The sequence below is a fragment of the Harpegnathos saltator genome, unplaced genomic scaffold (genome assembly GCF_003227715.2).
Source record: "Harpegnathos saltator strain DR-91 unplaced genomic scaffold, Hsal_v8.6 scaffold6, whole genome shotgun sequence".
In the NCBI taxonomy this organism is placed as follows: domain Eukaryota; kingdom Metazoa; phylum Arthropoda; class Insecta; order Hymenoptera; family Formicidae; genus Harpegnathos; species Harpegnathos saltator.
Window position 1 is genome coordinate 239,625 of NW_020230426.1, and position 25,376 is coordinate 265,000.

General features: G+C 49.8%; 1 protein-coding gene across 1 annotated transcript in view; it reads left to right on the forward strand.

Moving 5' to 3' along the window:
• LOC109504093 (beta-1,4-glucuronyltransferase 1) overlaps nt 1-25,376 on the forward strand; it is a 46,901-nt gene that overhangs the window by 20,636 nt on the left and 889 nt on the right. The window contains exons 2-3 of the mRNA XM_019842729.2: nt 4,443-5,413; nt 5,940-6,120. Coding sequence (XP_019698288.1) covers nt 4,443-5,413; nt 5,940-6,120 — 1,152 coding nt within the window. The remainder of the gene's footprint in view (nt 1-4,442; nt 5,414-5,939; nt 6,121-25,376) is intronic.

Consider the following 25,376-nt stretch of genomic DNA (forward strand, 5'->3'; position numbering starts at 1 on the left):
TTCCGCGATTTTGATCGCGTGTTTTCGTGCCGGACGATTCGACGAATACACAACCGTCTTAACGCGGCACGGACGAAGCCGGCGAGAGAGAGAGAGAGAGAGAGAGAGAGGGAGGGAGAGGGGGGGGAGAGAGAGAGAATATATGTAGATTTCCCTCGCTCGCCTTCCTCCCCCTTATCCTCCTCGGGGCGCTCGAGACAATCGCCGCCGTTACCTCGCCGTAGCGTCGGCACTGATTTTTGCATCTCGAGTCTCGTCGGCGCTGGCGAACCCATGGTAATTAGGGCGGCAAAATGGCCCTTGCCCTGCACTCGACAGTCACGACAGACTATTGTCGGTAAGTCGCCCGGCGACCGAGCGCCACTTCCGAGCGGGTTTGTTTAAAAACAACGCCGCCCCATGCGGTGTTATCGTAAGTTCTTCGCCCGGAACACGCCGGGTAATCTCCCTATTTATAGAAGAGGGCCAAGTATCCCCCCTCCCGCCGCAGCCCGGTCCGGTTTAAACGCGCTCCGCTGGCTTTCTTGACTTTTCTCGTGCGCGCGCGCGCACACAGAAAAATATAATCCGATTACACGTTTCGATATGTTCCGAGACGGTGCGAAGTAACGTTCGCGCGCGTGCACTTCGCCCGCCTGACTGCATTCTCTATCGGGTTGTATTTTCCCGTCGTTTGCTTCGCAAGTCTCGCTTTATGGTCGGGGGAGACTATTTTTTGTTTTGGAATTCAAAACTCATAATTTTTGCAGACTCCCAGCAGCGGCGTGGCCGAAGCGGCGGGCATTAAGCGAAATTCTATTTTACGCTATATTTAACTCTGAAATATTGAAAAAAGATTTCCGCCCGGCATTACTCCTCGTGGTGGTATCCCTCGCGTGCCATTTGTTGCGAATAAATAACGTATTTCAGATACACGTGAATAAATAAAGCGCTCTGCGCTCCGCGTTTTTAACTACTTTTCGAAGGATTTGTTTTGCTCGGCGGAATCTCTCTCCCTCTCTCTCTCTCCTCCCCTCCCTCCCTCTCGAACCATTGGCTCTCCGGCGCGGACTAATGCGAGATTCGCCGTTATACGACGGCCTCATCTCGCCCACGCGTCCATTTTATTTCGCTCACGTATGCCTATGAAATTATTCACGCTAGCCGGCGACACGTTGTACCTCGCGGTTCTGGAAGAATAAGTGGCGAACATAAAACGCGGCGAGAAGGGAGAGCCGCGTCTCGGCTTAACGCGAGGACGCGTTACCGCGCGCGCGAGAGAGAGAGAGAGAGAGAGAGAGAGAGAGAGAGAGAGAGAGAGAGAGAGAGAGAGAGAGAGAGAAAGAGAGCGCGCGATATTCGCCTCACGTCTATTTTCTTCATCATGTTTTCGGCGAGTCCCGCCGTAAGCACGGCAACGAAAATTTCCAATAAATCCGCCGGAGGTCACGTCGAGACGCCGCGATAACTTACGTGTCGTCGCCGTGCTCGGTTATTATCGCACACCCCGCCGCCTCCTCCTCAGCGACTCGCCATTCCGGCGAGTTCATAAGTCGCCGATGTGACACGGCCGCGGCGCGGCGGCGAAATTCAGCCTACGACTCGCACGCGATCGGCTGCATAGTTTGACTCATTAGCTGCTGATTAATTAGCCTCTAAGGTGTACACCCTCGATGTACTCTCCCTTGGAACGTTACACTCGTAACTGGCGGTTCGGTCGCAAGTATTAGGTGGTAAACTTAATTCCTGCCGCTTTTTCGTCTCTAAAATTGATTTGTTTCGAAGGTAAGATGAATGAACCTTAATCAAAATAATTAACTCCATTTTCTACTACTTTTTCGCACTTCTCCGGCGGCATGGAACGCGCGGTGTCTTTCGAGGCGATCCATTCATTCATCCGTTTCCTCGGACTTCCTCGTAACTGGAGAAGTGTGTGTCCGTAAGTGCGTGTTGCATCGACCGGAAGAGATGGTAATCCGACGGTGCCAAGTCCGGAGAGTACGCTGGATGCGGGAGGACTTCCCATTCAAGCTCTAGAAGTGTCTGCTTCACGCTTTTCGCAACATGCGGTCGAGCGTTATCACGCAAAAGAATGACTTTGCGTCGATTGTTGGCTACGGATGGCCTTTTGCAAGGCATCAACTCACGTCACTCAGTCGGCATAATTGCTGTTGGTAGCGATCAGCTGTAACGGTTTCGTTTGCACGCAAGAGCTCGTAATACAGCACACCCACCAAATGCAGAGCAAGGTCTTGTGCCCGTGAATATTCCTCTTCGGCGTTGAAGTGGATGATTGGTCGGGGTCCACTCATGATTTCCTCCGCTTGGAATTATCCAAATAAATCCACTTTTCATCGTCAGTCACGATACGCCGCAACGAACCTTTTTTCCTTCGCCTGGCAAGCAAAGAAGTCGCGACAGACAAACGATTCAAAGTGGGATTTTCTGACAACTCACTGTGGTAGTCATATCCTTTCCTTATGAACTTTTCCCATGGCGTGCAAGCGTTTTGAAACGGCCATTGGCCAAAGCAACACTCAACACTTTCGACAACTCTAAAAGCATTTGAGCTGGCTTCTCATCGAGCAACTCTTGCGGCTCAACATCTTCAAATTTTTTCGGCTGTCCGGGACGTTCTTTGTCTCTCACGTCAAAATCACCGTTTCCCGAAAGCGTTCAAACCAAATTCTACATGTTCTTTTCGATGGAGTTTCATCACCATACACTTCGGACAATAAGCGATGCGTTTCAGCTGCGATTTTCGTGAAGTAGTCGAAGTAGTGAAGAAGTAGAATGTTGGAAAAACAGCTTATCGCGGCTCATTTCCAGTCGATTGGAAAATCTCTTTGGCGTCGAGAAATCTAACCTGTGAGGACTTCAGTCACTTTCAGCAATGTCTAAACTACAACAAACATGCGACTTTACCGTCGGAACTCGTCAGTGTTGGGAGCCGACACCCTCTAGTAGCGAGCGGCAGGAATGAAGTTTACCACCTAATATAGTCGCACTGCAATCGCGGTAGAATCTCGCTGAAAGAAGCGGTCAATAGCGGCGGACTGTTCCCATTATTGATGCAGTTTGCGAACACAGACAGCGACGGCGACACGCAAGGCGCATGGAAGCCGTTAATTCCGCCGCCGCGAATGCAGAAAGTTGGACCTGGTATAACGGCCGCGCATAACGACTTTGTGTACTGTAGATGTCGAAAGTTCGCCACCACTGGCCGAAATCGGCGCGATATAAGTCGGGACGGCAAAGCGAGAGTGTTTCCAGCGGAAATCGATGAATACTCCGCCGATATTGTGCCGCGTTACGTTAAGTTTTCACAGCGACCTCTTGCACTTTTCCTCGTGATGAAGGATCTCGTTCTTTCGCAAATCGGCTGCGCTGAATACGAATATGACGATCCAAAAAGTGTCCGTCACGTAGGGTCTCCGGGAGACGCCATTTCCATAAACTCGCAACCGCACGGACCGGCTGCACCGGCGACTCTGTCAAGGTCTGAAATTGAAGCACCGACTTATATCTTGATTTTCAGAAGTTGGAAACTTCTGAAGGTGGAATCCGGTGGAAAGCTCACAGGGCGAGGAAGCGCTCTCTCTGTCACAAGTTTATACAACAAAGTGGAAAAATTGTATGTCACACCCAACAAATTTCCGGATAAAATCCTCTCTCAGAGGGGCAGTCTCAGGCTCAGTCTAATAAAAGTTATAGAAAAAAATGCCTCATTCATCCATGTCGTACAAAGCACCCTTGAGACTGCAAGATCCCCGTTTTCTCGAGAGTCCAACTGTCCGGACGGACAGTTTTGGAGGTCACACGTTCGTCACACGTTTCAGCGCACTCGAGATGCTGAAGAACGATCCTCGGTGACAAAAGTGCAAAATCTTGTAACGCGAAGCAGCGTTCCTGTAAGACATCGGCGAAATGGTCCTTTTGATTCCGATTCAGTCCGAAACATTGTGACTGGCTCGCTTTGGGAAAATAGCTCTTTCGTTCTCAAGGATGCGAAAAGTCCGGCTCACGTCGCCGTGCCTCGACTCGATCGCCGTGCCGCGCGTTTGATCGTCCATCGGAAGTTACTCTCGCGTATCTCCGACGCCTGGAAACGCCTGCGAGCCCCTTAACGTCGCGACTAGCAACGCGACGGTGAGAAACGGCCGGGTTGTAGCTGCTCGCGAGCAGCATCACTCGAATTTTTGCACGACGACGAAAGGCATCTTGCCTTTCTCACGGGCGGCCTCGTCGCATGAAACCGAGAGGAGTAAATAAACATTTCTGCGTCCTCGCCCGACACATTTTCGTCGTTGTCGCTGCAAAAAGCCGTCATCTGGGTGGCTCCGCCGCGAGTGAGAAGTAGGTCGCGTTAATCGCCGGTACGGTTGTAGCGTTTCCGAGGAACGCCGAGTTCGTGCCAAGTGACCGTCATTAAGTAATCCGCGTGTTCTATCTCTCGCTTCCAGCTGGGATGCCGACCATGGAATCTCAGTCTGACGAGCGTGATCATCCTGGCGCTGTCGAACATGCTGCTGACGTTCCTGCTGCTGCAGTCGGAGACCTGCGTGCCGGAGCCGATAGCGCGGGAGGTGGTGGAGGTGAGCGCCGTGACCGAATGGAATCTCGGCACCCTCGTCAAGGAGCAACAGCCGGAGTGCATCACGCAGGATTACCAACCGACGTCACCTGACGCGAGCGCTCTCAAGCTGGACATTAAGCTCGGCAGATGGGACGCGCGGCGGATATTCCGCACCTTCGACTCGGTGCTGGTCGGCAACCGATTCGCCGAGCTGTCGCAGACCTACCGGGTCTGCCTGGCCACGCAGAGTTCCGTGGAGAAGCTGCACTCGCTGGTGCAAGTCGCCCTGCACTGGACCGGGCCGATGTCGGTGGCGCTGTACGCCGCCGGTGACGAGGAGTTCGAGGTGCTGCAGCGGTACCTGGTGTACCTGAGGCGATGCTACGACGCCATCAGGGAGAGAGTGGTCTTCTCGCTGGCGGTGCCGAAGACGAGGCCGCCGAAGCAGCAGCCGCGCGTCTTCGAGCTGCCGGAGGTGGTCGACTGCGCCAAGCCGGAGGCCACTCTCAACGAACTGGCCAATCGCATATCCAGCGAGCAGACCAACTGGAGGATACGTAACGTCTACCCGCAGAATCACATGCGGAACCTGGCGCGCAAGAACTGCCAGACCGAGTACGTGTTCCTCACGGACGTCGACATAGTGCCGAGCTTCAATCTCACGCTCGCGCTCGACGACTTTCTCAGGAGCGACAACTGTGATAAGTGCGCCTACGTTATACCCACGTACGAGCTGGACACGCGCGTGCGCTTCCCCCAGAACAAGAGCGAGCTGGTCAGGCTAGCGAGGAAGGGCCTGGCCAGGCCTTTCCACCAGAAAGTTTTCATACATAATCAGTTCGCCACCAACTTCACCAGGCAAGTGCTCTCTCGCTTCACCGCTCTCGTCGCGGCTATTAATTTCTCGCCGATTTACCCTCCCCCCGCCTTACCCCTACCCCCTACCGCGAACATCGACCTCCGCGCTTTTTTAGGTAGGGTTTAGTAGGGTGAAATTAATTAACGTTAATACAGTACTTACATAATAAAAGATACATATATAAACGCGACCGACCGACCGACCGATCGACCGACGTTGGTCGCATACACGTGTAATTAAAATTATTGATTGGGGAACAGCGTGACGACGTGAGGCCATAATGGTTTTCCTATAACAAGCTAACATTATTTATCTGACTTTAATAATAACCGTTTGATAATTTTGCCGTTATTCAGTGGTTATTGGACGTAATTTGTAGCGCGGCTTCGCGCACACAGAGCGTGTGAATTGTTGACCGATTGTGCGAAATATTATTCGCGGACGACGCGACGCGCGGCGGCGGGGCGCGGTGGGGCGGGGCGGGGCGGGGTCGGCTGGCGCACTTGAGAATTTTTTGTTTCGCAGATGGCTGCAGGACGCGTTGCCGAACCATAAATATCACGAGAACCTGAAGACCGGCAAGGTCTACGTTAGTCACGACGTGACGAATTTCGAATTCCTCTACGAGCCGTTCTACGTGGCGAAGGACATCGTGCCGTCGCACGACGAGAGGTTCATGGGATACGGATATACGAGGAACACCCAGGTACGCGATATTTCTAAGATGTGCTTCTTGCTCTCTCCTCTCTTTCTCCCTTCCGTCCCTTCCTCTTTCCCACTTCCTCCTCCTCCTCCTCCTCTTCCTCGAAGTTTTTTTTATTTTTACTGAAGAATACGCAAGAGATGCCGCTGAGTGCTGAGGCTCATACCTCAGCCGCCCACGCGGGTCGAGTGGCGTGCCACCCGTGGCGGCGCTGAAACAATTCGCAAGGCGCAATTTAGGACGCGGCGCGCGAGATAACGCGGAGCGCGCTACAATGCGCGAAAATTTATGCTCGCTCCTGCCGGGTCGATCGACGGTAAATGAACGTTAATGCTTGAAAATACTCGTATCTGCGAAGATAAACGCCCAGCGTGCGCACACACGATACGCTCGCGGGGCGGACGGAGGGGCGGAGGGGAGGGGAGGGGAGGGGGGCCCTTATTTGCGAAACGCACCGAATCAGTTTGCAGCGCGATATCGCGGAACAGCTCGAATTATAAAGCAAGCCTGCGGCAATCATCCCCCGCTCTCCCTCCCCTCCCCCCCCCTCTCCGCCGTCGTCACGGATATTGCCGATGAAAAAGTACCGTTACGCGCGAATGATAAAAAAGAGTACACACGAGTGCCGGATCGTGTACGCGAACGCGCGATAATAATTACACGCGCGCGAGATAGCGTCTGATTTCGCCGCGGCCAGCGACCGCGCGGCGGTTTATCGCAACGTCAGGAGAGTAAAAGATATATCCCATCGAAAATTAATATCTTTCCGGAGCGGAGAGAGGGTAGGAGAGGAAGGGAGGGGGTATTAATGGAATTAATGGAATTAGCGCGGATAAATGGCAATAATGGAACGCCGGCCGGCCGGCCATTACGTCGTATTTCTACGCTCCTCTGTAAATAGGCGGCATAAATTACACTAAAAGATATATATTTTGGGATATTAACGGTAAAAGCGGGGCATACGTGTACGCGCATATCTCCGCGTTTCGTCAGCCGCGTGATGCGCTTCGAATTACGCGCACATAGTCGGCTGCTAATCCGACGCGACGCGACAGGCCGTGTCGCGCGGAAAAGTGCACGTATGTAGCGCGGCGGTCGTAAAGTTCTGTGCGCGATTAAGCGCGCGTGTTGGCCCGCGGTCCGCGGTGTGAGTCGAGGGAAATAACGAGGGAACGGGCGAGAGAGAGAGAGAGAGAGAGAGGGTGAGGGAGGAAAGGGATGGTAGTAGTTTGATAGTAGCAAACTGGAATGAACGCGCGCGCGCAGCCGAGATATTAATTGAATTACATATTATCATCGCTGCGCCCGTTATCGGGCGATGGAGGCTCATTTTGCGGAACGGGCATTATTCAATTTAAACTTGATACATCTCATGGCCGTGTGGTAATCGAACGTTTGCGTATCGGCTTCGCCTCGTCGCGAGTAGTCGCAAATTGCGCCCGTTAATGCACTTACTTTTCGGGCCCGCCGCCGCCGCATTCTCGCGCGTAATCGCGAGGACTCGACGGCGCAATCTCCCGTCGTCGAGGAGCGACAATATCAAACTTCGGGGACTAGGTCGGCCGGCTTCGCGGCGAGCGTTGCGGGGCTAATACCGCGGATAATCGGCGTCTACGAGCTTTCCGGCTGGAGAGACTGAATTAACTAAACGACGTTGCGCGCATCGATCTTCCCGTCCGGGCGCGCTGCAGCGATCTTCCCCCTCGAACGAGCGAGAGGAGCCCTCGCGAGACGAGAAGAAGAACAGTCGAAGTGTCGCGGGTGGTCCCCGAAAGGTTATTGCGCCGAGAAGCGCGGAACAACCTTTTACGGCCGCGGTTCCACCTACCCGAGCAAAACGTTGTTAGGACCATCCTCATGAAGCATAAGGCCCCGATAAAGCTGAAAGTAGGATGCTCTGAAAAGGGATGTTTTATTATTACCATCAGGCCCCGATATGGATCCTTTTTAGGGATGCCTTAGATTTTACGAAATAACGCTTTAACGAAAAATAACGCTTTAATGAAAAATTGATGTGGGCCTTGGAAGGATCTTTTAAGAGAAGATGTTTTAAATGTATAAAATCAAGTTTTGTCATAGAAAATTAATAAGATCTGAAGTGTGTGATAAAAAGCGTGTCATAGTTTAGTATTGTTTTGGTAGATACGCTCTATCGGGTTCTTTTAAAGATCTTTTAATTATACCGCAATTAACAACAAATTTTATTAGTTTTATTAGTTGCCATATTCTTTAGTTTCTTCCAAGAATTTTTCTAGTATTGCCTTCGTTTTGAAATGCAGCAAACTTTAATAAAAACAGCAGGGATTTTATATGTAAGGAATGTTATATTTTATTGTAAAGTAAAAATGCTATATTTTTAAAATAAAAAATTCTTGTTATATACCAACAAGGTTTCAAAGAAATAAAGAAATTACTAAATTTTTTGGAATGAAAAGAACGAATTTTTTTACTCAAGTGATAATAAAAATATTTCCTTATAAGGCCCTGTTAATATTGCCTTATAAGGCCCTGTTGATATCGCCTTGTAAGGCCCTCATAAAATTGCCTCGTAAGGATCCGTTAAACCATTTGTTACACATCTTGCAGGGCCTTTGTCTTTCCATCCCTACTAGGGCCCAATTAATGTTCGGAAAAAATAATCAGGCCCTTACCAGGGCCCTATTAATTTTTCTACTCGGGTACGAAGTTCACATATCTCCGTCCCACGCAAAGCCCGTTGTTCGCGGGCTGGCACGCGGCTGGTTGTTTCGGCACGATGACGGCTACGACGACGACGACGACGACGACGACGACGACGACGACAACGATGCTACCTGTTTTCGGAGCCACCGGCGGAAATAACGAAATTCCATCGCGCGGCGAAAATCCGAGCGCGGCGACCGCGCGCGCGCGTCGCATTCGTAAAACGAAGTATGCCGCGCCGGCGACAATAAAACCGACGTAAATCTACGTACCGCGGCCGCGTCGTCGGCGTAAACACTCGCGTGTATCGTACCCTCGCGATGATGTTGGCGGCGGCGGTGGTGGTGGTGGTGTGATGCGACCGGTGCGACATGCTATCCGGCGAATACCGGAAGTACGTACACGTACATTGGTATTCGCGTCTCCTCTGCGCTACGTGTCGCGCAACAGCCATTCACCCCCGCCGGAGAAATGAGAATGGGTATCATCCCCTTTGCCCTCCTGCCGCCTCAGCGATACGCCCGACCGCCCGAATTACATCCCCCTTCGTGTGAGAGTCGTGGATCCGCCACCACCACCCTTTGCCCTCTCACCCTCCCTCCCTCCCTCCCTCTCTCTCCCTCTCTCTTCGGCAAAATTCTCTCGATTCTCCGCCTTGCCGCTCTCAACGTCTTTCTTATTTCCCTTTGCCGGGCTCGTTTCGCGAAGTCATGGCGGACTAGGCTCTCGAGTAAATGTTCCAATGGCGATGATTTTCTCACCTACCTACGACGGCGTCCGTCGCCGATTCGATTGCGGGAGCTCGGCTGAAATTTGATGCCTTTCTCGTTACACACGGCGACTGCAGGCGCGTTCCTCGGCCGCACGAGGACGCACCCGCTCCCTCCTCCCCGCCGTCGGATCGTTTTTATTTCGCGTTAATTAATCCTCGCTTGTTTGCGCGTACAATGCGCGAGGACAATGCGGTATACGCCATAATCGCGATGCAATTACGCCGGTTTCCCGCTCGCCTCGATTGCCCGCCAAAATGAGCATGTTAATTGCCGATCGATTCGTTAATTCTCGCGCCGACCGGCGTAGCCTTTGTCCGACCGCGAGAGCGCGGGCTTAACGTCCCCCGGTACAACCTTCAATTATCCGACCGACGCACGGGGGTGATCGCCGTGCGGCCAATATACAGGGTTCGCCCCGCCGCCGCGCCGACGAGACGAAGCGCGCGCACGGCACGCGCTGCCGTCGCCGCTCGAGCGAGCGATTCGTATCTGCACCGGCGATCGATTCTGTCATCGCCGATTCGACACGCCACGCGGGCGGACCTCGAGGGATTCTTTATTGTCGTGTTTATCGAGTCGGTCGATCGCGCTGGCACGGACCGCCCCGGCTTGATATCTCATCAGACCGGCGTTATCGAATTGATTCCGTCCGCCAGCGTCGGAATACTCGACGTGATAAGCCGGGTAAGTCTGGCCGCGCGCGCGGAGGGAGACTCGTCAAAGCGCGGGCGGCATGAAGCGGCGAGGAAAAAAAAAATAATCGTCGGTGATGGATGAATATTATGTGTAGGATTTCCGGGAGAAATATCGATCCCGGCCTCGTCGATTCGATTTCAAGTCAGGTTTCATCGTCGCGTTTGGGTCGCGCGAAAAATCCGCAAGTTTCGTCCAGTCGCGACCGTCAGTGGCCCGTCGGAGTGAGCAATTTCCGGGGAGAAGAGACGACGAGACGTCAGCGCTACTTGTCGCGCGGAGGAAACGTGTCCTCGGAGTTGATTTTTCACCGAGGGAGCGCGAGTGTGCCGATTTAGGGCTTCTGAACGGCTGAACGGCGCTAACGTTGACCTGGCTCTGGTCAGGTGTGAGACACACTTGGCTCGCGTCGCGCGGCAACGCCGACGTCGTTTCCAATCCGACGCTTCGTCTCTTGCCGATCCATTATCCATTATCGTCCCCGGGGCTGATCCATAATGGCGATACGCTCGGCTAGAGGGCCGCGTTGTCGCGATACAAGTGGCACCGAAGTGGCGCGCACGCGAGCCACCTCGCGGCTTCGCCGCGATCAAACGCCGACGAGATAGTCCGTTCTAAGCGCTTTAACGTTGCAGTCATTCCGTCCGTGGTGATTAAGCGATTTCGGACTCGTAAATCAAAGGCGAGCCGGTACGAAGCGGAGGCTCTTTGCCTCCGCAGATGACTAGCGGCCGGCCGTTCTCTCGCGGCCGCAACTCGCGGAGGTGAACGGCGACGCGACACGTCGCGTTCACGATTTCCTACTGCAAGCTCGTGATTTCGTGTCTCGAACTTCCAATCGGCCGCGATTTCGTATCGCGATTTTTAATCGCGTGTCACTTCGGAGCGCGAGCGACTTGTTGCATTCGCCGGTGATCTCGAGCAGCGGACGCGATTCTGCGACAAAGATCCGATCGCACGTCGCATTGCGACTCAAGAGAACAAGATCGCAGTGCTGCATCGCGAAATCGAACATCTCTAATCGCAGGTCGAGAAAGGAACGAGGAGATTAATAGAGAGAAATTAATAGGACTCTGGTAAGGGCCTGATTATTTTTCGCTAACGTTAATCGGCCTGTAGTAGGGATAGAAAGACAAGGGCCCTGCAGGATGCAAGATTTAACGGGTCCTTAAGGCAATATTAATAGGGCCTTATAAGGCAATATTAATAGGGGCTTATAAGGAAATATTTTTATTATTGCTTAAATAAAAATATTCGTTCTTTTGATTTCAAGAAATTTACACTGTAATCTCTTTATTTCTTTAAAACCTTGTTGGTATATAACAAGAATTTTTTATTTTAAAAATATTGCATTTTTACTTTACAATAAAATATTCCTTACAATAAAACATTCCTTACATATAAAACTCCTGCTGTTTTTATTAAAGTTTGCTGCATTTCAAAACGAAGGCTACTAGGGATCTAGAAAAATCCTCGGGAGAAACTAATGAATATGGCAACTAATAAAATTAATAAAATTTGTTTTTAATTGCGGTATAATTAAAAAATCTTTAAAAGAACCCGATAGAGCGTACCTACTAAAACAATACTAAACTATGACACGCTTCTTATTACACGCTTCAGATCTTATTAATTTTCTATAACAAAACTTGATTTTATACATTTAAAGCATCCTCTCTTAAAAGTTCCTTCTAAGGCCCACGTCAATTGTTCATGTTAAAGCGTTATTTCGTAAAATCTAAGGCATCCCTAAAAAATGCTTCTAAGGCCTTTATCAGTTTGCCCTTTATCAAAGCCTTATTTATTAGATCTAAAGCATCCTTTAGAGATCCTTCTAAAACCCTCCTCACCTTTTCCTATCAAAGCTTTATTTATTAAATCTAAGGCACCCCTGATCAATCCTTTTAAGGCCCTCATCAGTTTTCCTTATCAAAGCCTTATTTCGTAAAATCTAAAAGATCCATCTCGGGGCCTGATGTGATAATAATGAGGCACCCTTCTTTAGGGCATCCTACTTTCAGCCTTATCGAGGCCTATGCTTCATGAGGATGACCTTAACAATTTTTTGCTCGAGAATTCAGCTGAAAAACGTATGGACACAGAGAGAGAGAGAGAGAGAGAGAGAGAGAGAGAGAGAGAGAGAGAGAGAGAAAGAAAGAGAGCGGGTCGATTGAATTTCTCGGGATTCCAGACTCGCGGAAACGAGCGCGTGTTGTCGCCGCAGGCTTGCCCGTTCGCGGTTGACTTTTATTGGCGATCAAAACGATCGATGCGTTCACGATGGGGCGAGCTACACGCATGGACGCGACAGTGGCGATTATGGTGAATCATTTAACGTTGACGTTTGCGACGGATTTCGGCGCAATTTGCCTCGGCTCAGCCTGGCTCGGCTCGGCTCGGCTCGGCTCGGCTCGAGAGCACGCCGCTCGATGATTTTTCGCGCAATGCGTTCTCATCGCGTCAAACGCGATCGGCCGCGCGTGCGGTCCGTAAATGGACATTTAATACGGGATTAAGCGATACTGAATAGGTAAATTTTATTTTATTTCGCATTATGCGTATTTAAACGCGCGTCAGGAGCCAAGCGTCGGGCAAATTAATTTGCGAGCTCGAATTATCTGTGCACACATCGCGAGCGCGCCGGCCGCGTTTTCATAATGCAAATTCGATAATGGAGCAACAAAAATCTCTTATTCGGCCAGCTAACGGGATACGCGCGGATTTCATACGTGTATCGCGACGCGCGTCGGCGCGCTCGATTATTCCCGCCGCGATCGCATTTCCCACCGCGATCTTTCGCCGCTAACCGTTTTATAATTGAATCGGCGCGAAAGTGATTTTCGATTAGGCACGTTCAGGTATTCCGCGCGCGCGCGCGCGCGGCCCGCCGCTAGTCAGCGATCCGGCTCGATCTAAAGAGGTGTCCGTAATTTAGCGGCTAATTCTCTCGTGGAAGATCAATGGCCGCGGCTCGCAGGCACCGTGTAACAAGCGGCAATTTAAGTGTCTCGCAAGATAATGCAAGTCCCCTCCCTCCCTCCCTCCCTCTATCTCTCACCGTTTCGCGTGCGGAAGGATCGATCGGGCTTAACCGCATTGTGCGAAGCTGCCGTGCGAAAGAGACGGCGTTATCCATACGCGGGAGTAACCAAATTCTCAGCGCGGATTCCGCGCGACGTGCCATCGTTGCGTGTCGAACGCAAAAATACTCCCCCCCGCTTCGTCGTCGTCGATTATTGCGCGTGCAAACGCGCGCCGGAGAGCCCGGAGAGGGCGGAAAAGGGGAAGGAAAATCCACCTAAAATTGCGCCGTCCGTCCGCCGTGTCGGTAATCCGGCGGAGATAAGTATCCTCGATCGCGATCGCCCGATATCAACCCGAAAGCATTTGCGTTCCGCTTCCCTTTGCCCTCGTTCTCTCTTTTAACCTCCGCTCCTCCGAGCTGCACCGCGCGCGGATGCCCCTTTACGCCGAGGACGTAAGATGAGTGGCGGCGCCTTGTTCGCGGCAGCGGCGACGGCGGCGGCGGCGGGGCGCCATGCTCGTCGGGATTTACGTCGACGTGCGATGGCATAAAACTCAATTATCAGATTTAGCCCGTCGTTTACTGCCGCGTAACCATATTACTCGGCAGTGCCATTTGAAAAAATTATACGACCCTGTTTACCGTCGCCTGCCTCTCTCATCCCTCTCTGCACCCCCTTTCTGCCCCATTCCCCCTCGCTCACCCCCGCCGCGTCTTATGCATGCGCCGGCACGTCTTCATTTTAATGCGTGTCACTTCTTCGTCCGCTCATCCGTCGAAATACACACACACACACACATACACACGCACGCACGCACGCACGCACGCACGCACGCACTCACTCACGTATGCACACATCCAGCCACACGTCTCGCCGCGGCAGATCCGACATTATCCGAAAAGTGCCACTCGCGGCTTCGCCGTTTTGCGACGTATATAACTGGTTATTCAGCGTTTCGCATCGCGGCTATGGACGTATTCGTAGAAACGGGATATCCGACTGTCGAGCTGTCGAAGTTGTCACGGTATCATATTGCGACGCGATATTTAAATCGTGCCAAGACTCGCCGCGAAAGGAAGCTCGCGAGCAGCCGCTACAATTAAAGCCAATTCGCTCGACGGGGCGTTCAACGAATAACAACCCCTAATCCCTGCAATCCCGACTGGACTTGGCACGCGAGCGAGCGGCTCTCCGCCTTGCTGCGCCTCTGAATCTCGCCCCTGTTCATCGCGATTGTGCTGATTCTGTTTACACGCAGTGTCGCAAAGCAGCAAAGAATAAGAGAAATTGTATTTTTTATGTATTATTATTCATAATCAATAATAGTAATGACGACTTATTATTGTTATCATTATATGGTATATTTGTATCTTGTGATATAAATGTCGCGAACGCGTACAGCTCGAAGGATTCGGTGCAGGAAGTCGAGCTCGAGGCTTACTTGGGCGATTCTGACGAAACGTGGGGAATGAGGAGGGAGGGCGGGTAACCAAATTGAAGAGAGTCGACCCGCGGCTTGCGCGAAGCCGAGAAATTGGCCACTCGATGAGATTGCGTCAACAAAGTCAAAGAATAAGAAAAATTGGGTTTTTTATGTATTACTCATAATCGATGATTGTAATGACGACAATTATACCCCAAAAAAAGTATTTTATTTGTAAATTAATTTTTCCCATAGTCTCATATTCTGAGCGAAGCCTTTTCACGGAAAAAGGATTCCTCTTTCGATAAAGCGATTAAAGTGAATCATTCGTCTAAAATTTAATAGATATTATTCTAACTGTTTTCCTCTTATTTCAAGAGGATTTCCTCTTACATCAATTAATTTTCCTCTTATGTTGATTTGAATGTCGGACTTCTTTTGTTCAGTCATGCTCTACCTCCAGACATGAACGAAAAAATAATCATATGCTCATGGGTGAGAATATTTGAAACGCTTTTTAAAAAAGGTATGTGTGTTGCTGTCACGTATAACGAAAATAATTTACCCATATCCGGTCAAATACAGTTTATAATCTATTGCAAGAAGTTGTATAATATATTCTTTCTTTTAACTATCTTTCATACAATTGGTTATGACGAATATCTTTGTAGCTATGAAGTCCATAACAAAACTGATTGGAAATTTATTTGTTATGATGATATTTTTTTCGTGCCTACTTATTGTAGAACTGGAGAGCCAGAAGTATATATATATATATATATATATATATATCATTTTTCGCTATACATTATAATAATTTTTTCAAATTAACCAGTATAACCAGTAAGAATAAAGCACAATAAGAATAAATAATAATCCTTTTAAAAAAAGATCAAATAATCTGCGCATAAAAGGAAATTTATATTAAAATCAATAAGATTTGCATTATACATATAGCATATAATCCTTCTATCTTTAAGAATAATGTGTTTATAATATTTTCCTCTTAATCTTAGAGGGATTCTCTTGAAGTCATATATAAAAGTAAAATCCTCTAAAATTTAGATGATTCCGCTTGTTCTGAAATTACTTTTTTTTGGGTATATTGTTATCATTACGTATCCATATGTTGTGATATAAATGATGCGAACGCGTACAGCTCGAAGGATTCGGTGCAGAAAGTCGAGCTCGATATCTACTTGCACGATCCTGACGAAACGACACGTCGAGAGTGAGGAGGGAAGGCGGGGTGGTGACCAAATTGAAGAGGGCCAGCCTGCGGCTTGCGCGAAGCCGAGAAATTGGCCACTCGATGAGATTGCGTCAACAAAGCCAAAAGCGTCGGTACGCAGTGATTCCGGCGAACCGTCCGAAACACGTAAGGAATTCGCAGCTCGCTATGAAGGTTCTTGAATATCAAAGGGACACTCTGTCTTTGAATTGCGAGCATCGGGATGCCATGGGATCCCTCTGCAAACGGCGCGGATCGAGTCGCGCGGCTCGCGCCGCCGTTGATTTTGGTCGACGCAACATCGTGCCGCTAATTTGCGTCATGTCTGATTCGCGAGATTCGCGAGACGCCGGGATGACCGGAACGACGCGGAGGGACCAGATTCTCCATACCTCGCGAGACGGCCGAAGAAATACCCAACGGCTGCGCCGTGTAGCGGAGCGTGCCGCTGAATCCCGAGGTCATATATTTTCGCGAGTCTTCCCGGAGACCGCACCGCAAGGCACAAGGTCTCCGACGAGGCGAACCGAAGCTAATTTAATCGCGTGATCGATATCTTCCAATGTCGAGCGACGTCGGGGGGAAGGTCGGCTGCTTTCAGCGCGCCATTTAGATTTATTCGATAAGCAACAGCGAGCAGGATATTAACGCGTTGCAAAATACATGACTCCTCCGAAAAGCCGTCGGACGTGACATCCGATATTCCGACGGACTCTCTTCGCGCGCATGTCACGCTGACCTGACTTTTATCGCGACGTCCGACGCCGCAGGTAGAGCGATAAGGAAGCCGCGGCAAATATTAATATTTATCGGTAATAGATATGGTAATAGATGCATAATGCCGCGCACGCGAGCCCATCGTCGGCGTGAGGTGCGCGCCTTTTATTCCCGCGATTCCATCCGAGCGGCCGAGCGCATTTCGCCGTGACGGCGAAATGAAATAAAGAGCGCGAACTGTCAGCGCCGCGCGGCCTGACAGTCATGACGGTCAATAGCGACGGTGGCTAGGACACATTCGATGGCGAAGCGTGAAATTAATCCGAGCGCATTTCCCCCAGGGTATCGGGAATGTAAACTTGTCCCCCGCAAGCGACATGCAATTCCATTTTTGCGAGCGCGAGAAAGCGGGAGGGAGATAGAGCGAGTTATGCCGCGCGTTTCCGCCAGTTGTAAAATTTTTACTTTCCGGCCTGTGTGTTTGAAAACGCGCGGCTACCTCGTCGCTTTTAAGTGCTCCTCCCCTTTCCCTTTGCCTCCTTCCTCCTCCCCCTTCCCCGCCAACCGGCTCTCCACCGGAACCGGATGTGCGAAGCGCGACGCGCTGGCAAAATAAACGAAATGTCAAATAAAAGTCGCGAGGCGTATCGCGAGTTTAATCGATACGCCGCGGTCGAGGCCGCCCGCTTTGTCCGCATTTTTCACGGGGTGCAATTATGCGAGATGAATGGGGTCTCTCGTCGCGAGCATTTCGGTAATTTCATATAATATCCGTTAATATCCGCTTGCGCGAAAAATATTACATGCCTGTGTTACCGCGGCGCATGTTGCGAATTTCGCTTCGAGATGAGACCGCGAGAGCGCTCGTTTCATTCGAAAATTTATCGCGCCGACCGAAAGGGGGGAGGGGAAATGTGTGTGTATGTGTGTATATGCGGCCTATAAAATATGATAGTCTTCATATTAGGTGTACAAATGAATAATCCAAACTTTTTTAAGCGGCTAAGAAATTAAATTTCAAGTATATCAAATTTTCCCGCTCTTTTACGGTTATGTAGTGTTGACTTATAGCTATTAAAAATTACATTTAGTGTGGCGGAAGGCTCAACATTTTATTCAGTTCAAAATTTATTCAGTTCAATGCAGTAAAAAATGGCATGCATATCCGAGACTGCATTCTTTGCAGTCCAACAAGGTAAAAATGCTGCAAGAACATGCGAATCGATCTGTTTCTTTCTCGGCGAAGATGTTGCATCGTACGATGTGCATTTTGGTTTAGACGGTTTAAAAGGGGCGATTTCAGTCTGAGTGATAAAGAACGTGCCTGTGGAGGCAACAATGATTTGGAGCAACTGCTCGCTGAGAATTCAGCACAAACGCAACAAGAGCTTGCAGTAACGCAACAAAGTATTTCCAAACGCCTGCACGAGATGGGGAAGATTCAGAGAGAAGGAAAATGGATTCCGCGTAAAGTCACTGAAGCCAACAAAAATCAACGAGTGGCAGTGTCTGTCTCTTCACAATAAGCAACGCAGAAAGTCTTTCTTGTAGAAAATCGTTACGGGCGATGAGAAGTGGATACTCTATGACAATCCGAAACGCAGAAAGTCATAGGTAAATCCCGGCGAACCATCAACATCGGTCGCAAAGCCAAAACATTTTGGAAAGAAGATTCTGCTCTGCATTTAGTGGGCATTTAGTGGGATATGAAAGGTGTGATTTATTATGAGCTACTAAAACCGAATGAGACAATTACTGCGGATCGCTACCAACATCAATTAATCCGAGATTTGAGTCAAGAATTAGAACGAAACCGTATAGTGACGAAAAGGAGAACGTTCTGTGAAATTGTTGCGTGATAACGCTAGGCTACACATTGGATGCGTTCAGCGGAACAAAATGAACAGTGAGCGCTTAGTGATTATTGTCTGTGACTGGAGCATGCTTTTAGATTCTTCATAGACCCAGAAATATTTACCAATCAGGAGCGAGAATCACTAAGCGCTCACTCATCATTTTGTTCTTCTGAACGCAGCCATTGCTTCTACGACAAAAGACATCATGATGAGTCTTGGCTGAGAAGACATCTTGCAGCACCTGACCAGACATCGCTCCTATCGATTACTACTTGTCCCGATCGATGCAACATGTCCTTGTCCGATATGCACTTCAAATCAGTGGATGAGATCCGAAAATGGCCTGACGACTTTATCGTGTCCAAAGACACAACATTTTTCCGACATGCACAGAGAGAACGATTTAGTTGAATTTGTTGCAGCTTAGTTCCAACGAAATATTTTTGTTACGTCAAACGAAACTTTGTTCGATCAATCGAAAAATTTATTTAGACTATTCCAAGTAAGCATTTGTTAGACTCAACTAAATCTCGTTCTCTCTGTGCGGAATTCATCAGTTGCCCGAAAGATGGCTTCAAGTTACAGAAAGCAACGGTGAATATTTTGATTGACAAATTTGTTTTACTTTTTCTTTTCTTTCTTTTTTTTTAATTAACCTTGAATTTAGCTGAAAAACTTGGATTATTCATTTGTGCACCTAATACATTCTCCATATGCCCCCGCACGCACTTATCCGCCGCGCCACGCAGGACACGCGCGTTCCCAACTAATGCAAATACAAACCGCCGCGCCGGCGCGGCATGAGCGACTGCAATATTCCGCATTACCGCTCGAAAGCCGCAAACAGTTACCTTATCTCGCGGTGAAGCGACAAGCGGCGTATTATCTCCGCCGCTGTGAGCCGGCTCGGACCGTCTCAAAATAGCGATTTACCGCGCTGCGTCCGTCGCGATGGCGGACGTAACGTTTGTCCCCGACAGAAAAGTAAGTTGAGTACGCATTCTGCCGAAACGTTCGCAGCCTCGAGCTTCGGAAACTGGGGCGATCTCGCGGCAAGTCGATGCTCGAAACAACGTACTACGAAATATTGGCCGAGCGCGAAAGTTCGGCTGGATTCCGCGACGGGGAAGTGCGTGCGCCGAGTAAGTTTGTTAAAAGCGATTTGCCCTCATTCTACCGAGCGACCCCGCCGCCATTGTTACCTCGTGGTATCCTCTTCGTTTCTTTCGGATTTCTGATATGATGCCTTTTCGACAGATCTTTGAATGTCGCTGCGTTTTTTTTCTTTTTTTCTTTTTTTTTTATTTTGCGGGATCACGCATGTCCACCGAGAATTATCATCCACAAAATATCGAAATGTCCTTCGCGGCCATCGGCCGAGCATCGTCTCCTCTCCAGCATACCCGCCGACCTGCGTCTGTTAATCTCTTGCGTCTGTTAATTTTCCCGGGAAGAAGACGCACGAGAACGAGATAACATTTTTCCCTGTGAAGCAGTTTTAAACGTTCGCGCACGTTAAAAAGGACATTATAAAGCGCCCGGGGCGAAAGACAGAATTATGTAAATAATATCTTTTTACTTCCTTTTTCCCGCGCGCTCGGGCGCACGCGCGCGCGCGCGCGCGCACACACGCGCGCACAGTCTCTCTTCTTCGCCGCCGTGTGCGCGCGGTCGATTAATTTTTATTCATCTATTTTTTACGTGGCGCTCCCCCATCGCGAGCGCCCTTTGAGTCCTTTGCGCGTCGCCGGGAGAGAGATCGTGCGTCGAGTTCCGCAAATTGTTCATCCCGCCGCGGAAAAGTTTCAACGGCCCGCCGCTCTCCGCCGCTCTCCGTCCTTTCGCGTTCTCGGGAGCTTTGACGTGCATTATGCGTTATCGTGCGTCGCTGCTCGCGGAATGTTTCCTCCTACCTGCCTGCCTGCCTGCCTCTGCCTGCTTACTTGCTTGCTTGCTTACCCGGACCCAAGCGGTAGTCGCCGATGTTATGGTAGCCTAGCTGTTGGAATTTCAGAGGAGCAAGTTTTATGGAAGGTACGTTCTCCTCCTCCTTCTCCTCACCTTCCCCCCTCCCCCTCATCGTCGTCGTCCTCCTCTTCCTGCTCGTGCTGCGCTCGTTTCGTTACGTTCGTACGTTTTCACGCGTGCACAAGCGCGTCGTACATATGTATATTAATGCTGCGGTGGCCGTACGCATGCATTATCCAATAATCGTCGTGATGACGAAAGTTTCGCGTGCAAACAGACAGACAGAGAGACAGAGAGAGAGAGGGAGAGAGAGAGAGAGAGAGAGAGAGAGAGAGAAAGAGAGAGGAGGGGGAAGGGAAGGAGAGCGGCACCGGTGTGCATTCGCGAGTATCAGGCCGCGTGTAAGTTCAGTAAACATCATTACGCCGCGACTCTGTAACGAATGTGAGGCCGCGGGGTTTGTTAATTAAGAAGATACGTCAGCCCGCCATGTTGTTTAATGCAATCTGCTCCCCGGGAAACCCTCGACAAACAGACCTCCTCTCTCTCTCTCTCTCTCTCTCTCTCTCTCTCTCCTGCGCAACTTGGATCGCGAGACGTGCACTTAGTCGCGCCCGCAAGAATGTGATCTGCGCGCGAAACTGAAAGGAATTTATTATCTGTCCAATTAGGACGGATAATTATGCAGAATGTCCACCGCCGCGTCGGCGCGAGCTTGTTAGTCGTATAATTCTCGCGAGCACGCCACGCGCGCGCGCGCGCGCGCGAGCGTTGAACTATCGCACAGATCAGACCCGCGTCGTCGTCCTGCTCTCGCCTCTTCGAATCTCGCCTTCGCGAAATTACGCGCGGCCGCCGTAATTGTCGCGAATTCTTCTCTCTCCTCTCCCGCCACGTCGAGCTCGCCCGTCGCCGGAGAGATTGCGCTTTGATCAAACTTCACTCTCGATTGAACAGGCATTATCGTTCGCGTACGCGTGCACCGCTCTCCTTCTCCCCCCCCCCTCTCTCTCTCTCTCTCTCTCTCTCTCTCTCTCTCTCTCTCTCTCGGTGCTTATCAGTGTTAAACGTACACGAATCCGACAATTGTAGCTCTCGCTGCGAGAAATTCATCGACGCCAGACAATCAATTATTCTTCATCGGAATAATCTCTCTGGAACGAGCCCGCGCGCGCGCGCGGGAACGCAACACGTCCAGCAGAAAATATCACCTCGACCCGAAACTCGTTATGCGCGCAACTTCGTTATATCGCGAGGCTCCTATATCATCCCTCCGTCATGTCGCGTGCTATCACGTTAGATGCCTCGGTCGGTGGCAATTGCACGGACTCGCCGGACCCGCTTGAGCTGAGGGCGGGCGCACGAGAGAGAGAGAGAGAGAAAGAGAGAGGGAAGGAGGGAGGGAGGGAGGGAGAGGGGTCGATACGGGTTATAAATGAGAGCCCGTAGCGGCGACCGATCGCCGGCGGTACACGTTTCGGCGCGGCGTCAGCACCGCGTTCGCGACGTGACGAATAGCGCGTATCCATCGCGACGCGTTCCATCCGCGAGACAGTGCTGCGGCATCGCGACGCTGTCACACGCATGTCGCGTCGTCCTTACGTATAATTATTCGCGCGCGACTGCGTCTCCGGGAAGGCTGGAGCGCGCGGCAGATTAGATTCTGTCTATCAATTTCAAGCGGCGATGTAAACCGCGCGCGCGCTTATCCCCGCGGGTTACCGGGGCGGTTCCATCGGTATTAACCAACAATATCCCCGGCTTGGTCCGTGGCGTCATCAGGAGCCTTATTTGTCATCCGTGTTGCGTGGCCGATGTGCTAATTTTCATCTATCATTTAGCGCGCCTAATTCGATCACGGCCTTTCATCTCGCGCTTAATCCGCTCGGCGCTCCGCGCGCTTTTCAACCGCCGCGCAATGCACTCTGATCGCCGTGCACTTGTGATGAATAATGATATCAATACGTGACTCGACAGTTTTGCATACATCAGCGCGACGTTGGCTTAAACGTAAATTAATGCCGATTTTAACGAGCTGTGTAGAAAACGGATTATCTGCCTCTCTCTCTCTCTCTCTCTCTCTCCTTCCCTCCCTCCCTCCCTCCTCCCCTCCCCCTCTCTATCTTCCCGCGTTCTCGCGTAAGTGCGTGAAAAATTCGCACGCACCTCGCGCATGGATCCGACCGCGTCTGCGTGGCGAGCAGAGTCGGATAGAAGACGCAATTTATAAAATCCGTCTTATAAAAATGAGCGAATACGCGAGCTTATCCGGGCAGCCGCGCTCGACAAAGCGAGAGGTGTTGTTACGCGTTAAAAGGGGAATTACATGCGGAGCAGGCCGTTTTCAAGGCTATTTTTACGAATTTTTTTAACAGAAACGGTAGGGTCAATGGACTTGAAATTTTCACAGTTTATTCATTAATGTTCAAAGTGTAAAATAAATTTTATTGAATCACAAGAATCGATCCAATTTGTAATTATAGATCAAAATGCAGCGATCCGTTTGTGAGCTCTATATTTACTGTCGACATAATTCCGGGCTTCCAACTCCTCCGAAACCGAAAAATGAGAAAGATTTTTAAAATATACGTTTGCCATTATAGCCCGTAGCAAAATGAAGGCAGTGAAGTCGAAAAATGACTGTACAAAAAGAAAGTATCGAAAATGAAACTTTTTTTCAACTTGTAATCTTGCAACTTGCAAATATTTAAAAAGAATGAATGAAATAAAATATAATTGTATTCGAGATAGGAGTGAAAAAATTACATATCTACTGTATAATGTGTAAAAATTTCAAGTTATTCGGTTCAGTAGTTTTTGCGTCATCGTGTCGACAGTTTAAGAAAATGGTGTTCCCAGATAAACGCGTTTAAATTTTTATGTGTACTTTCCACATAAATAGTAACACATTTCTTTTATACTTTGAACATTAATGAATACACTGTGAAAACTTCAAGTCCATTGACTCTACCGTTTCTGCCAAAGAAATTCGCAAAAATAGCCTCAGGCACGGCCTGCTCCGCATATAATTCTCCCCTTAAACGCGGCGACTAGAAAGACCGCCGCTCGATGCGAGGTCAATCGCTTCGGACGAGGAGCCATTTCGGTCGGTTGCACGCACGCACGCACGCACGCACGCACGCACGCACGCACGCACATGCGGCTCGCGGCGTCGTGCATGTGCCGCGTGCATTGTTACGTGCGATTATTCACGAAGGCGCATTCAGACCGGAGAACAGGCGGACCGGATCTCGTATGTTAGGTCTGACTGCTTGTCCCGGCTCCGGCAAACCGAGGGCGAGATTACGCCTTCCTCCGCCCGCCTCCGCCGCGCGTTGCTTACTGTCGGAAACACGAGGCTTCCCGCGAAGATGTCACCGGCCGGATATCCCCGCCGGCGCGGCGCGGCGGTCCGCACCGAAAAGCGCTTCCGCCGGAGAGGGTAGAAGCGCGCGTTCGAAAGTTGCCGAGGAGCGCGTCGCGCCCGCGGCTCATCCGGAAATCACGCAGCGTCATACTTTCGTACAAATATGTCTCCTGGCCGCCTCGGCAGGGGCGGCGGCGGGGGGGGGGGAGTGTCTGTCAGTGTCCGGTATCGCCAAGCAGGGTCCACGTATCGAATGGGATAATCCACGTGATGTTATATATCATCAGTTTGCGCGAATATCCCAACGCATTGCACGCGAAGTAATAATACTTCTCCATCGACAAAGAGAGAGAGAGAGAGAGAGAGAGAGAGAGAGAGAGAGAGAGAGAGAGGGGGGGGAAAGGGGAGAGAGATTAATCAAGCGCGTGATATTTCTCCATCTTCATAAATCTCCAAGGAAGAATCGATTATCATCGAGCGACCGATAAATCAAGCGGCACTGTATCCACTCTCGTTATTACGCTCTCGTTTCCGCGCTTCCAGTCGACGAGCGGCGGAGAGCTCATTTCGCTTTTCGACTTATTAATAGCGCACCTGACATCCGTCAGCCGCGTCCGTTCTCCGCGGACTTTCCGTATAAAAAGACAAGGCTCGATATAAAGTAAATGTCTCAATAATCGGACGTTTAAGCGTAGGTCGTCGCAACAAATATATAATATTAAGAATAGTTTTGATATTAATATTTGCATTTATTCGAAAACTTAAGATTCCCTTAAGTAGAGAAAAATGATTTAAACCAATATATATATATATATATATATATTGTTAACGAAACATTTATGCAAGTAATAAAGCTCATTGATGTGATCGGATAGTTGAAATAGGTTATAGTCCAATGTTTGGATATATCATATCATATATATCATAATATATTTGTTGACAGTGTCTGACCGCAATTAGAAAATTAGTATGTGCTAACGGGAAATAATATAAATATAGATGCTATCTCTTAATGAATTTACTAACGATTGACCATTATTTTGCCAAACCATAAGTGCATGTTTATTTGATTAATTTTGATTTTAACACAACAGTATCAAATTGGGTATATTTTTTTCCTAAGCTAATCGTCAAATATTGGAGTTTCTTTTTTACAATAATTATTACTTTCATTCATTATTGTTAAAATAAATAGTAAATATTCTTTTCAAGGTTGGATACTGGGACGTTTACCTCTGTCTTCGCTGTATTCGAGACAAAGTGCGTCGCGCGTACGCGTGCTAGCATTAAGATTACCGTTTGCGCCGGACCAACGCTATTTCCTCGGCCGGATCGAATCCTGCGGGAATGACGCTCACACGCATACACGCATGTGGACGCACGTGGATGCAGCAGGTGCGCGCGACGGCTTACGTAGGGACTCTCGCATTTATTACGTCGCGGCGGAAGCTCCGGGTTCTCGAACTAGAAACTCTCCCCGGGCTTGCGGGAGAGCTCGAAGCGCGGGTCGTAAAGAATCCGGG